This window comes from Corythoichthys intestinalis, chromosome 17 (genome assembly GCF_030265065.1).
Source record: "Corythoichthys intestinalis isolate RoL2023-P3 chromosome 17, ASM3026506v1, whole genome shotgun sequence".
Classification (NCBI taxonomy): domain Eukaryota; kingdom Metazoa; phylum Chordata; class Actinopteri; order Syngnathiformes; family Syngnathidae; genus Corythoichthys; species Corythoichthys intestinalis.
The window spans coordinates 7,297,127-7,310,908 of record NC_080411.1 but is presented as its reverse complement, the minus strand read 5'-3'; the positions used below and the strand labels follow the sequence as shown (position 1 = coordinate 7,310,908).

Sequence of the window (13,782 nt, the reverse complement as noted above, 5' to 3'; positions counted from 1 at the left end):
CGCAGACGGGCCTGGACGTTTACTTTTTTCAGCAGGGGGACACGTCTGGCAGTGCAGGATTTGAGTCCCTGGCGGCGCAGTTTTACTGATAGTAGCCTTTGTTACTGTGTACCCAGCTCTCTGTAGGTCATTCACAAGGTCCCCCAATGTGGTTCTGGGATTTTTGCTCCCTGTTCTTGTTATCATTTTGACGCCACGGGCTGAGGAGGGAGTTGAAAGTCCGTGTTGCCCAACGACAGCCCCAAAACATCACTGCTCTAGAGGAGATCTGCATGGAGGAATGGGCCAAAATACCAGCAACAGTGTGTGAAAAGCTTGTGAAGAGTTACAGAAAATGTTTGGCGTCCGTTATTGCCAACAAAGGGTACATAACAAAGTATTGAGATAAACTTATGGTATTGACCAAATACTTATTTTCCACCGTGATTTGCAAATAAATTCTTTAAAAATCAAACAATTTGATTTTCAGTTGTTTTTTCCATATTCTGTCTCTAATGGTTGAGGTTTACCCATGTTGACAATTACAGGCCTCTCTAATATTTTCAAGTGGGAGAACTTGCACAATTAGTGGTTGACTAAATACTTATTTGCTCCACTGTAACTGTTGCAGTATCAGATTCTCCGCTTTGATAAAGTTTGATCTACAAGTGAGTTAGGAAAAATTTATTGAACATTCCAAAGTAGGATGTAGGCTACACAATTATAAAGAAAAAACATCTTATAAAAAAAAATCATGCATCTGGTGGGGACGACATTTAATCAACACCAGGTTTAGCAACATTCAATAAAAAGAAAAAAAAAAAAACAGATCAAACTAAAGAATATAAATTACAAATCTGTGCAATGCAGTATGAAAAACAATGTTACAATGATCAGAATGTGAACAAAAAAAGCATATGTGGGGTCATGTCGGGGACGGTTCCACAAGTTTGAATTTTAATATTGTCAGTGAATTACACACACACCATAGACTTCACTATCAGTTGACGAGACAGTTCCTACAAACAGGCAGGTGTGGCTTCCCGTAGGGGGCCGGGCCAGGCAGAGCGTTGTGGGAGCTTTCATTGCGATAAACTCAAACACACGCTGTGTTCTAACGCCGGATTTAGGTGGAAACAGGACGAAAGTTGTAGTGCACACAAGCAGGCAGGAGTGTGTCGAAAGTGATTTGTTCCATGATTCAAGGTAATTATTATCTAAAATAGCACCATAAAATAGCACTTTGAAAAAATGAAACGAATGGGAAAAACTAGCATAACTTAAGCTGGAAATATTTACGTAAAATGAATAACTGCAGTTTTTTTGCATTTAAAGGAGAATCTAGACTGTTTTATGGTCGTATCTATGAAAAATCTGTGATTTACCTATTTACAGGAGTTTTCAACATAAAAAGTGTTTTGTCTTGTGATGGCCGCCATGTTGGATTTTGTATCCATACACAACAGCGTAACTTTACATTCAAATAATGAGGTAATTGTCGGCCAACTGCCTGTTTTTTGGGGCAAAAAATGAGTAATTTTGACATTTCTGCGTCCATTCAAAAAAAAAAAATCTGCTTTTACGTTGAAGGGAAAAGGTACCATTCTCGCACATACCATATAAATTTTTGCATTAGTATAACACATTCATTTAACTATAGTTTAGGCAGACTCAACTCAGTGGCCTTGAACACAGTAAAGTGAATCACCTTATCGGCGCTCATGAGGGGGAAAAGGAAAAATGGTACCGTTTCTCGTAGGCACCGTCCAACTGTTTGCATTACTCGAACACACGTAATATAATCAATCAGGGAATAGTATCATTTCTCATGTTCACTGTAGGACTGCACTACTCTAACACACCTAATGTAAAATAAATAGCACACCATAGTTTAAAGAAACAGAATAGATACACAAAACCATCTTATCACAGAAGCCCAACTCTGGCAATCAGTCCTCCCGACAAACGAACTTGACAAAGACCAGCGCGCTTTGTCCTAAAACAAGGAGTGCCTGCCCAGATAACAACGTTGATGGCAGGCGCTTGTGACGTCAAGACCAGCGTCGGTCGCTGTGGCAACCACATCCCATCCACGCACGAACCTAAACAGCCCGAAACCGGCCAGAGAGGGATGATCCCAAAGCAACGCCCGGACACACCTTCGGCCGGCCCACAGACTTAAAAAACACTGGACACTGAGATAAGACAGATTTTTGCTGCTCGGAAACATGTAGCCTTGTTTTGGATCCAGAATTGTCCCTCCGTCGTCTGTTTTTGCCTTGTTTTTGACCATTGTCGACGAATAAATTGTCAACCTGCTTTCGGCGAGTCTTTTTCAAACTTTTGGAACATGGGGTCAGTACAAAGGGTTAATATCAGAGATGAACGCGCGAAGTTCCGCCTTCCCGGTTGGCGCGCGCGGAGGCAGCATCGGCAGAGCGCCACTTTGTTCAGCTGTCGCTGTTTTCGTGTGGCTTGTCTGGGGAAGCGAATTTCAACAACGTTCATTTTATGTAATATTTCAATCGAATAACAACGACGGCCAGATAGCTGGCAAGCTGTGCTGAGGCAATAGTGACATCGGAATTTAACCTAAATAAGTAAATTAGATTTTAGAAAGAAAAATGCAAATGTTGATTTTGTCGAATAAAATTAAGATTCTGCATGCTTTCCTCAAGTGATATATGTTAAATATTGCTATTGATCCTGAAAATATAGGCGATTATGTCTGCATTTGGTGATTTTTGTGCATCTAGCTTAAAATCTGAGAATTTTAAGGCGTTTCATGTTTTGTTATAAAAAAATATCTGGATTTTATTTGTGAACAACTTTGAATTTCTTGATGCCGCTGCTCATGGAGACTCATATATTGCTAAGGGAGGTGCCTGTTTTGGTTTTAGGTTGCTAGAGGCTTTGGTTTAAAAAAAAAAAAAAAAATTTAAGTTTTTGAAAATAGGCCCCCTACGGAAAGGCCCCGCGCCCAGTTTCCCGTCAACTGACAGTGAAGTCAATGAACACACTTTGTTCATTTGAAAACAATTCAGCTTCTCCTCGTTCACATATTTATATTCTCCATACATTCTTTTGTTCGATGCTTGTGTCCAATGTAAACGCATCACTGGATAATAACATCCATCATATTATAAAATGATCATTGAAAGACAAAGAAATGCACAAGTAAACTCTTGGTCTATCTGTTTGAAACTTCATTGAATTTCTGTTATTCATAAAACAGGCAGATTCACCCTTTCTGTTTGTAAAGAGAGAGAAGGCATCCCGGTTGGGAGCATGATTTTAATACGTGAACCTCGCCTGAAAAGCCCGTGTTTGTTCATTAAAGCAGAACTTCAGAATTCTTGACATTAGGATCTTCGAGTGGTTTAATTATTCTGTGGAGTTGATTTCAACAAATTCCGTGAAGTTTGTAAGTTATTTGCTAGTTCCAGGGCTCTGGAGTGGCTAAGCTAGCGTGAATCAATGGGGCCAACTTAGCATGCCAATAAAAAAAAACGATACAGATCTAAGAACAGATCCAACATAGTCAAATAAATTCAAAATGCGGATCATCGTTCCAAAACAGTGTCAGAAAAAAACTAACGTAATTCATTTCATTCTGCAGGACTATTTTTTTAGATGCGTAATACAACCACAATAAAGAGGACTGCTTCGGCCACTCGTGCTCACGCTGCATTCGAGGAAGGTGGGAAGTCGGACTTATCCCGCTCGTAGCGTACTAGTTGCGACATCAAAGCGTTCTAAGCGAATGAAAACAGCACAGATGGCTGATCACGACAAGTTGTCTTTTATTTTGGCCATCAAAAGACATTTTGACGTCCAGAAAAACCTGCCTTCTCGTAAGCGATCAAATAGTGGAGTGATATTTTTCCAGATCGGAGGTTGGAAACTGACTTCTCATCTTTCTCGAATGCAGTATCAGTCTGCTGAGTTAACATACTGAAGACAAACATGGTAAAATATGCATTTAGATGGTATGGAAACAGACAGAAGAAATGGGCAAAGGAAAGTTTCCACAAAAGCTCTATGAAGAACGAGGAACAATATAAATCGTTTACTTGCTGCTGGCTGCGACATAAAAAAAGTAGCGGTGAAAAAAAACGATGTGCTATCACTCCGCCCTGTCCCTCTGCAGAGCTTCCGGATTACAAATGTTGCTATACTGCAATTATTGACATGCAATGGTAAGCTTTAATAACTTTATCCTGAAAACATAGCCAACATTATTGATTGCATGGGTCATCGATGATTTTCATGTGTGCATATGTTGCCGTTTTATTGGCATGCTACTCGCGCTAGCTTAGCCATTGCGGAGCCCTGAAACTAACAAATAACAAAACACAAAATTTGTTAAAATCAACTCAACCAACTAATTAAACCCTCGCTAACTCCAAGATTAAAGTGCCTGTGACACAAAAAAAGATGTTTATTTCATATTACACGCAGTATTTTATGCTCTTGAATGAAATGGACTGCTTGGATGTGTGTGTGGAAGTGACAGATATATTCATTCACTCAATTTTTTGAATCCCGCGCTACGAAAATGAGAAACTTCCGGCTACCGTCTCGGACTGAGGAAGAAGGCGAATGTGACGTCAGTGGACTAATCATTTTCACAATACAGCCATGACTATTGTATGCAGAAGGACTGCGGATTCAGCTGATTTTGCGGATGAATTTGTTTATTTTTTTCGCTTCACGACAGCCCAATGTGCTGCAGGCTTTTGTTGCTACACCAGGGAGTATGGTGTGAAGCTTTTTGGATTTTCAAAAGATCCTGTTCACCGTAAATAATGGGCGAAACAAGTCCAAAAATCAAGAGACCATTGGATGGACGACTAAGTGAGTAAGGTACGTGTTTTACATTATGTCAAATACTGGGATCATGACAAACATTATAATAATGAGATGGCTTGCATTTTGTTGGGGACAATGCTCCCCTGTCCACTGAGAAGACCACTCGGCTGACGACCAGCAGCTTGTCGCAAACTATGGTCGCCGCCCGATAAAGGCATGCCTGCCGATAGAGCAATATCCTCGGCTTGGACCAGGGGAGCCCCCTGCTCTCGTCTTTGGTTCTCGATTGTGTGGGACTTCCACCCCCCTCGGCCCTCTTCACATGACCGCCTAGATAGCGCTATACTCGGCTTGGGCTCAGGCAGCCACGCGTACCGAAGTCAGTCGGTTTGTCCACCGAGAATTCGCCATTTTCGGTGTTCATTCCCTTCTGCGTCCCCAGCGACGAGCACTGCCCACCAGGACCGCAGCAGAACGACGAGCCGAAACTTGCTCGCCACCGGGGGCTGGCCGATCGGTAAACACAATCAACCCCGCTGTCGTATGTGACGTGAGTCAAGGTAGTTTTGTGTGGTTTTTCGTTTTCGAAAGGCGAGGAAAAGACTTGGAAAAGCCGCTCGGCTCGGGTTAGCACAGATGTGGGCAAACTATTCCACAAAGTGCAGCTGTGGGTGCAGGTTTTTGCTGCAACCCGTCAAAAGGACACCTTTTCACCAATCTGGTGTGTTACAAGTGCAATCAATTGATTGCAGTCAGGTGCTTCTTGTTTCCACTGAAACCTCATTGGTTAAACTGTCTGTGCTGGATCAGTTGGCACAAAGACCAGGACCCACTGTGGTCCTCGAGGACTGGTTTGGCTAACTCTGGGTTAGCATGTCGCCTACCTTTCACCCCCGCTGTTTTGTTTACCTTCTTTCCACCATCTCCGAAGCCGGGGCAGGGAAATGACAAAAGCTGGACAAACTCCGGTAGCATAAAATACCGTTCGGGAGGTTTAAGAAGTCGGCAGTTTTGACCATTATTCTGTAATTCAGCCCTGTTTTACTGAATAAATGCATTTTTAATATTTCATATTCCATTTAGCACAAGACATTTCTCATGACCATACAATTTATTTAGCAATTGGGGAATAATACAAAGAATATCCTGTAAAAATATTGGAGTAGAGAGATTAAAACGATGAAATTTTGCTGCTCTCAGTCGCATTTTCCTCGCTCTGAATCTTCCCCCTCAATGGGCTGGATTCTAAATCAGCTAAATCGTTACTCTGCCGACGTCCTCACCCAGACGGAGGTGCTAGAGCGCTATAATGACAGGCAGGGCTAACCGGCAGATTAAAAGACTAATTTCTTGTTATCTGCGCTTTGCCAAATTGTTGTATATAGTCGAATCGCCTCAAAATATGATTTTAATTCACTTAATAATGCTTTTTTTTTATGGTGTCACAGGCACTTTAAGGCAAAAATTCTGAAGTTCCCTTTAAAAGCCAAGGTGACATTTTGATTAAAACCTTCACAAACACAAAGTCTCCACAGGTGAATAATTGTGTATGTTGCACAGCAACATCTGAACACCATCCGAATTAAAAAACAAGGATTGTAGAGTATCATGGTTTAAAAAGTGAGATTGGGAAGCACAAACAAACGTGAGTCACACTTGATCTACTGAGAGTGTCTTTTTAAACATTCAGTCACTGTCACTGCAGATTGCTCCTTTCGCTATATGCCGCTCATTGAAAGCAGTCCAAAACAGTTTACGGAATAGAAGTCCACCTAAGTGTCTGACAATTCCATCACCGGGTCATCAGTCTGTTCTTCGTTATCACCCAATAATTCTGTTTCAGGCAGTGACAAGTGCTCATTTTGCTGGAGCTCGACCTGCGATGACCTGTCAACCGCGTCTTCGTGGTTGGCTCTGGGTTCCTCGTTGAGTAACGCTGCTTGCTCCGCCACGGAATTATTGGAAGGAGCCGTGGTGACGTAGCCGGTCGATGTGGAGCCGCTACCGCTGTGGTGCGAATTCGCCTTAGGAACCATCTGGGCCGGGTGATGGACTTGTTGGTGGGGCATAGGCACGGGTATTTGCATGGGGTAAAAATTCTGCATGTATTGGTAGGCCGGCATAGGATGGTAGCCATTGACGGGGATGTAGAGCTGCGGAGGGACCATCGGCCGATGCATTTGACTCTTCATCGGCATGAACTGGGGTTGATGGAACGGTGAGGTCTTTTTTGGGCTTGTGTAACGCGAGGCGTTCACTGTGCTCATGCTGATATTGCTGACGGGGCTGGTGCTGAGGGAACTCGTCTGGGTAGTGTTGCTGGCGCCTGATGTTTGAGCGGAATTATTATAATTGGAAATACTTTCCCAGGAGCGCAGGCGCGTGTGGATGTCCTTGAAACGAGGCCGTCTGGCTTGGAATTCGCTCCAACACTCAAGCATGAGGGTGTATATCCAAACGGGGCAGTCGTCGGGGCACTGCAGCACCTGGTGACCGCGCACCATCTCTATTACGTCATGGTTGGAGTAGCCGCAATAAGGCTGGAGACCGTAACTGAAGGTTTCCCAAAGCAGAACACCGTAAGACCATATATCCGAGTCTGTGGAGAACTTTCCATACATTAGAGCCTCAGGGGACATCCATCGAATGGGGAAAGGACTTGTTCCCATCAGATTGTAGTAATCAGCTGAGTAGACATCTCGGAAGAGGCCAAGATCCAGTATCTTGACGCTGAGTTTGTCGAAAACCAGAATGTTCCGGGCTGCGAGATCTTTATGCACAACCTGGTGGCTAGAAAGGTATTCCATTCCGGCGGCGACCTGGGTGATGATGTGAAGGAAGTCTGCCTGTTCCAGCGTGGATTTGACCGTCCTGTCATCATCCGAGCTGCCGACATCAGAGTTGGGGGAGCGCATCACGAGATACTCGTGCAAATCACCGATGCTTGAGTACGTGAATAGAATGCTTTGGTGCTGATCTTTGGTGACGGTGCCCAGAACACAGACAATATTTTGATGCTGAAGTTGAGAGCGGAGCATGGCTTCATGGCGAAATTCCTCACTGAGAGCAGGATCGACCTTGTCCTTCAGGGTCTTGATCGCCACCACGTGGGTCTGCTCACCAGGTGCGGTGCCATACAGGTGCCCTTTGTAAACCTTCCCGAACCGATCCTCACCAAGCTCCTCCATGAATCTTATTGCAGATATATTGATCTCCCTCAGCTTTGCCTGCAGCCACCAAAAAAAGACAAAAAAAATATATATTCAAGTCCTCAAATAATATGCCCAACTATAAAACAAGTCCGTTGCTTTTGAACCAAGTGAGACCTTCGTTCCTAATTTAGTCACCTAACTCAACGATTACTAATGCTCTATGACAGTGATTCTTAATTTTCCTATTGTTGCAATTAGGGTTGTTCCGATCATGTTTTTTTTGTTCCCGATCGTTTTAGTTTGAGCATCTGCCGATCCCGATATTTCCCGATCCGATTGCTTTTTTTTTTTTTTTGCTCCCAATTCAATTCCAATCATTCCCGATAATTTTTCCCGATCATACACATTTTGGCAATGAATTAAGAAAAAAATGAATAAAACTCGGACGAATATACTGTATACATTCAACATAGAGTACATAAGTACTGTATTTGTTTATTATGACAATAAATCCTCAAGATGGCATTTACATTATTAACATTCTTTCTGTGAGAGGGATCCACGGATAGAAAGACTTGTAATTCTTAAAGGATAAATTTGACTTTGTATATTGTGACTAAATATTGCCATCTAGTGTGTTTGTTGAGCTTTCAGTAAATTAAATTAAATAACATAGGGTGTTAAGAAAAAGATCAGTTACTAACTTTCTTCCCCACATTGCTTCCCACGATATTTCTAATTGTAGTAAGAGGGATTGTAAGGCTTTAGCCAATTAAAAAGAGGCTCCAAAGGCTGCCAAAATTCACTCTACTCATTTTACGCTGCCTTTTAGCTCTCTTTATAGGTAAAACGGCGCCATTACAGATTGAACGCGACAATGCATGAGTGGGTCGTGCAGCGCATGCATTAATTGCGTTAAATATTTTAATGTGATACATTTTTAAGAATAATAATTACAGCCATCATCGGGATGAATTTGATAACCCTACCTTAAGCCTAAACTAAAGACTCTGGCTGAGTGTAACATGTCTTTAACGTTAAATACAATTAGAAAACGATTTAATTAAAAAATATAAATATATTAAAAAAAGGCATGTCCGATATTTTTTTGCCGATTCCGATACTTTGAAAATGACATGATCGGACCCCTAGAGATGTCCCGATCGATCGGCATCCCAATCGATCAGGACATCTCTAGTTGCAATATATAACTGGCGGAAAACACAGACAAGACTGAAAAAGCAGTTTCTGCTCTTGCACTCCTCTTTTCAATAAACTGCTGAATTTTAAGCCAAAACAACTGCTGTGTTTGATAGAACAATATGTCTATATGCTGCCATAGCAGATTCATGGCACATTTAGCCCATGAACTGATGTTAATTTGTCCGTTTTACCCTGGAAACCCCCGTTTACAGACGTCGCACAACCGCTTTTGTTTTAACCCAACCATAAAAAGGTAGTTAATTACAGTGCCCTCCATAATTATTGGATTTATAATAATTATGTGTTTTTTAGCTTCTAATATTTTTTTTCTCTAAATAATTTAGGACCTTAATGGAAAAAAAAGAAAAATCCAACCTTCAATATAAGTGCATTTATTCAGTGGGGAGAAAGAATTAATTATTAATTATTATTAAGAAATAATTATTTGACATCAAATAATGTGTGTCACAATTATTAGCACCGCTGGTGTTAATACTTTGTACAACCCCCTTTTGCCAACAAAACAGCCCCTAATCTTCTCCTATAATGTTTCACAAGATGGGAAAAGACAGAAAGGGGGATCTTCAGCCATTCCTCTTTGCAGAATCTCTCTAAATCATCCAGAGACCTGGGTCCTCTCCTCTTCAGCTCACCCCACAGGTTTTCAATGGGGTTGAGGTCCTGGGGACTGAGATGGCCATGGGAGGAGCTTGATTTTGTGTCTGGTGAACCATTTCTGTGTAGATTTGGCCATATGTTTAGGGTCATTGTCTTGCTGAAAGACCCAGTGATGAATCATCTTCAGCTTTCGGGCAGATGGCAACAGATTTTGATTTAAAATGTCCTGGTATTTCAAAGCATTCATGATGCCATGCACCCTAACAAGGTTCCCAGGGCCTTTGGAGGCGAAACCGCCCCACAGCATCACTGACCCACAACCATACTTCACAGTGGTATGAGGTGCAAAGAGGAATGGCTGAAGATCCCTCTTTCTGTCTTTTCCCATCTTGTGAAACATTATAGGAGAAGATTAGGCGCTGTTTTTTGGCAAAAGGGGGTTGTACAAAGTATTAACACCAGGGGTGCTAATAATTGTGACACACATTATTTGATGTCAAATAATTAGTTCTTTATGCGGGATTTTCCCCCCTCTGAATAAATGCACTTGTATTGAAGGTTGGATTTTTCTCTTTTTTTCCATTAAGGTCCCATATTATTTAGAAAAAAAAATATTAGAAGCTAAAAAACACATAATTATTATAAATCCAATAATTATGGAGGGCACTGTATCTTTATTATTCAAAATGTCTGTCATTTTCAGCTTAGAATCATTATTTGATGTCTAATATTTCGTTAAAAAAAAAAAAAAAAAATTCACTCGCATATTTTTAACTTTTAAACAAATTATGTCACAATGAAAAAAATGGTGTCTGCAAAAAAGTCATGGATATCTACCTCAAAACTATCGATTAATTGTTTTTTTTTGTTACGGTCATATTTTCTGCGATATGTTAGATGATAATCAATTCATAACGGGATTCATAAAGGTTCATAACTCTCCTCGTCACCATTAGAAGAACGTTCGTTACGTCGGATTCGTTGCTGCAACAATCATCGCCGCCATTCAGTACTAAGCACGGTTTCCTTGTTGTGACGTCACGCACACAATAGGCTAGATTTCGGATCTCGGGTGCCGGTCGTTTTAGCTTGACAATCGATCCAAATTTCTATCATTTTCTTGGTGTTGCGATGTGTGTAATTACACGAAGTGGCATGATATGAATCCAAAAGGCATGCGTTTATGTATAAATGATGGAATATTGGCATTTCCCCAGGTGTTGTAATACCCTTTAAACCAGCAAATGTCCAGGCCAGTTTTAAATTTGCCAATGAACATTTGGATGATCCAGAAGAGTCATGGAAGAAAGTCATATGAGATCAAAATTTAACTTTTTGGGCTTAATTCCACTCATGGTATTTAGAGGAAGAAGAATGATGAGTACCATTCCAAGAACACCATCCCTACTGTGAAGAATGGAGGTGGCACCGCAAGTCTCTCACAGTGGACAAGCACCTACCATGAACATTTCAAACCCGCCCATCATTTTCAAGTAGGAGAACTGTTCAAATACTTATTTTCCCCACTGTACACAAAATAAATCAAAATAAATCAGAAATTACAACAATCATAGGTTTGACAGCAACCTCAAAAATGTTGTCCTCTTCTCTACGATACAGTAGGTTTCCTACCTGGTGTTTGTGCTGGCTCAGGAGCGCCATCTCCATATCTTGGTTGGGCGAGCTGCTGAGCTGGCAGCGAGGAGGTGTGTTGGTTTCTGCTTTTTGCTTATTTCGACACATGCAAACCAAAAAGAAGAGGCAAGCAATAACCAAAGGAATGGCAATCGCAGGTATTAAAATGAACAGAATCTCCTTTCTGAGGTTCTCTGGAGGCTCTGTGAATAGAAAGATAGTAGCAAAGTTACTTATTGCCTTGTTATATAAGCCCTTTTAACCAAACACAATTATCCGATAATAATCCTGGTCTAAAGGTTTTGTAAACTGATTTAATACTGTGTTTCACAAACTGCTTTCAGTTTTTCCTCTTTGTCAAAGTGAATAGTTATTAGGTCTTGGGCAGTACGTTATTGGAGGGAGAATCATGATTTGGGGCTGTTTTGCTACCTCAGGGCCTGAACAACTTGCCAAAGGGAGGCGGGGAGGTTAACAAAATATTAAATGTGATAGTTCACTCACTTATTTTTCCCCCATTCTGTCATTTTTTGGATACTATCCTCATTAAAATATGAAAACCTATAAATGTTTGGCTGTTTTAGTTAAAGCAGAAACTGTTTTTTCAGCTGTGTGATTTTGACAAAGATCGGATCACATTCGATGGTGATTTTATGTTGAAATGTAAGAAATTCCAAAAGGTTCAGATACTTTTTCATACCACTGTATACATAAAAACAAAAAATTCTGTCCCTATTAAACAGGGGATACTATGACAACGCAGAAAATGAATGGATAAATAAATTTCAGTTACTGGTTTGGCCAACAAAATGTCAGAAATAAAGCAAGAATTTGGGTCATTGTTTTGCAAAATCGAATCAGATGTTCTTGTCTTCGTCTTTTTATTTTTTTTCTTTATTATTTTGAAAAAAATTACTACCAGTTTGCTATCTGGGAGGGCTGTTTTTTCATCCGTGTGATTTTGACAAGGATCGGATCACATTTGATGGTGATTTTATGTTAAAATGTGAGAAATTCCAAAAGGTTCAGATACTTTTTGATCCCACTGTATACATAAAAACAACAATTTCTATCCCTATTAAACAGGAGATACTATGACAACGCAGAAAATGAATGGATAAATAAATTTCAGTTACTGGTTTGGCCAACAACATGTCAGAAATAACTCAAGAATTTGGGTCATTGTTTTGCAAAATCGAATTAGATGTTCTTGTTTTCGTCTTTTTATTTTTTTTTTTCTTTATTATTTTGAAAAAAATTACTACCAGTTTGCTTTCTGGGAGGGCTGTTTTTTCATCTGTGTGATTTTGACAAAGATCGGATCACATTTGATGGTGATTTTATGTTGAAATGTGAGAAATTCCAAAAGGTTCAGATACTTTTTCATACCACTACATACATAAAACAGAAATTTCTTTCCCGAATAAACAGGAGATACTATGACAATGCAGAAAATGAATGGATAAATAAATTTCAGTTACTGGTTTGGCCAACAACATGTCAGAAATAAAGCAAGAATTTGGGTCATTGTTTTGCAAAATCGAATCAGATGTTCTTGTCTTCATCTTTTTATTTTTTTTTCTTTATTATTTTTAAACAATTACTACCAGTTTGCTTTCTGGGAGGGCTACAGAAATCTTAAACGGTTTCGCTATGGAGACTCTAGTTATCAAAGACGTTTATTGTTGCAACTTTGTTTTTCACTGAATCGTAATAATAACAAACAGTAAGAAACAACACAATGCAAGCCACTACCACAACAACACCACAACTGTAACTCCACACTTATGAAATATATGACATTAGTTTCCACTTTTCAAATTATGGTACATGTTCCGCAAAAAAGACCAAATTAAAGAATAAAATATCAACCTATTTACACTTATAGTCATGTGAAAAAATTAGGACACCATATGGAAGGCTGTGTGTTTTCCGACATATTGGGTGATATGAATATCTAATAGCAATTTTACCAATCTTGACAGATTCAAGTAATAGAACAAAACAATTAAAACTGAAAAAAAAAGTTTTTTCATAACTATCTGTAAAATGTAATTTTAAATAAATGCAATTTCTGTTGATGAATAAATTAGGACACCCTCACATTCAATCCAACTTAAAATGGCTAAAATCACACATAGGTGTACCACATCAGGTGCACACGAATAGAACATCATTACCCAGTGTTTTGAAGGAGACTTGCCTTATCTAAACCTCACATTTAGTTTGGTGTGCCCCTGACTGTTAAAGTGAGAGAAAACACGATGGTAAGATCAAAGGAGCTGTCTGAGGCCTTCAGAAAAAAGATTGTAGATGCTTACGAGTCTGGTAAGGGATTTCAAAAGATCCCAAAAGAATATAAAATCAGCCATTCTACTGTCCG

The 13,782-nt window shown here is 40.1% G+C and overlaps 1 protein-coding gene and 1 long non-coding RNA gene across 3 annotated transcripts in view; one reads left to right on the top strand and one right to left on the bottom strand.

Moving 5' to 3' along the window:
• LOC130905226 (uncharacterized) overlaps positions 1-13,782 on the top strand; it is a 118,411-nt gene that overhangs the window by 17,090 nt on the left and 87,539 nt on the right. For both annotated transcript variants that reach the window (XR_009061072.1, XR_009061071.1), the window contains exons 2-4: positions 4,715-4,845; positions 11,129-11,257; positions 11,385-11,557. This is a non-coding gene — a long non-coding RNA (uncharacterized LOC130905226). The remainder of the gene's footprint in view (positions 1-4,714; positions 4,846-11,128; positions 11,258-11,384; positions 11,558-13,782) is intronic.
• ror2 (receptor tyrosine kinase-like orphan receptor 2) overlaps positions 4,713-13,782 on the bottom strand; it is a 125,541-nt gene continuing 116,471 nt past the window's right edge. Inside the window, exons 8-9 of the mRNA XM_057818374.1 lie at positions 11,397-11,602; positions 4,713-8,018 (exon numbers count right to left, since the gene is read on the bottom strand). Of these exons, the coding sequence (XP_057674357.1) occupies positions 6,564-8,018; positions 11,397-11,602 (1,661 nt within the window). The 3' untranslated portion in view covers positions 4,713-6,563. The remainder of the gene's footprint in view (positions 8,019-11,396; positions 11,603-13,782) is intronic.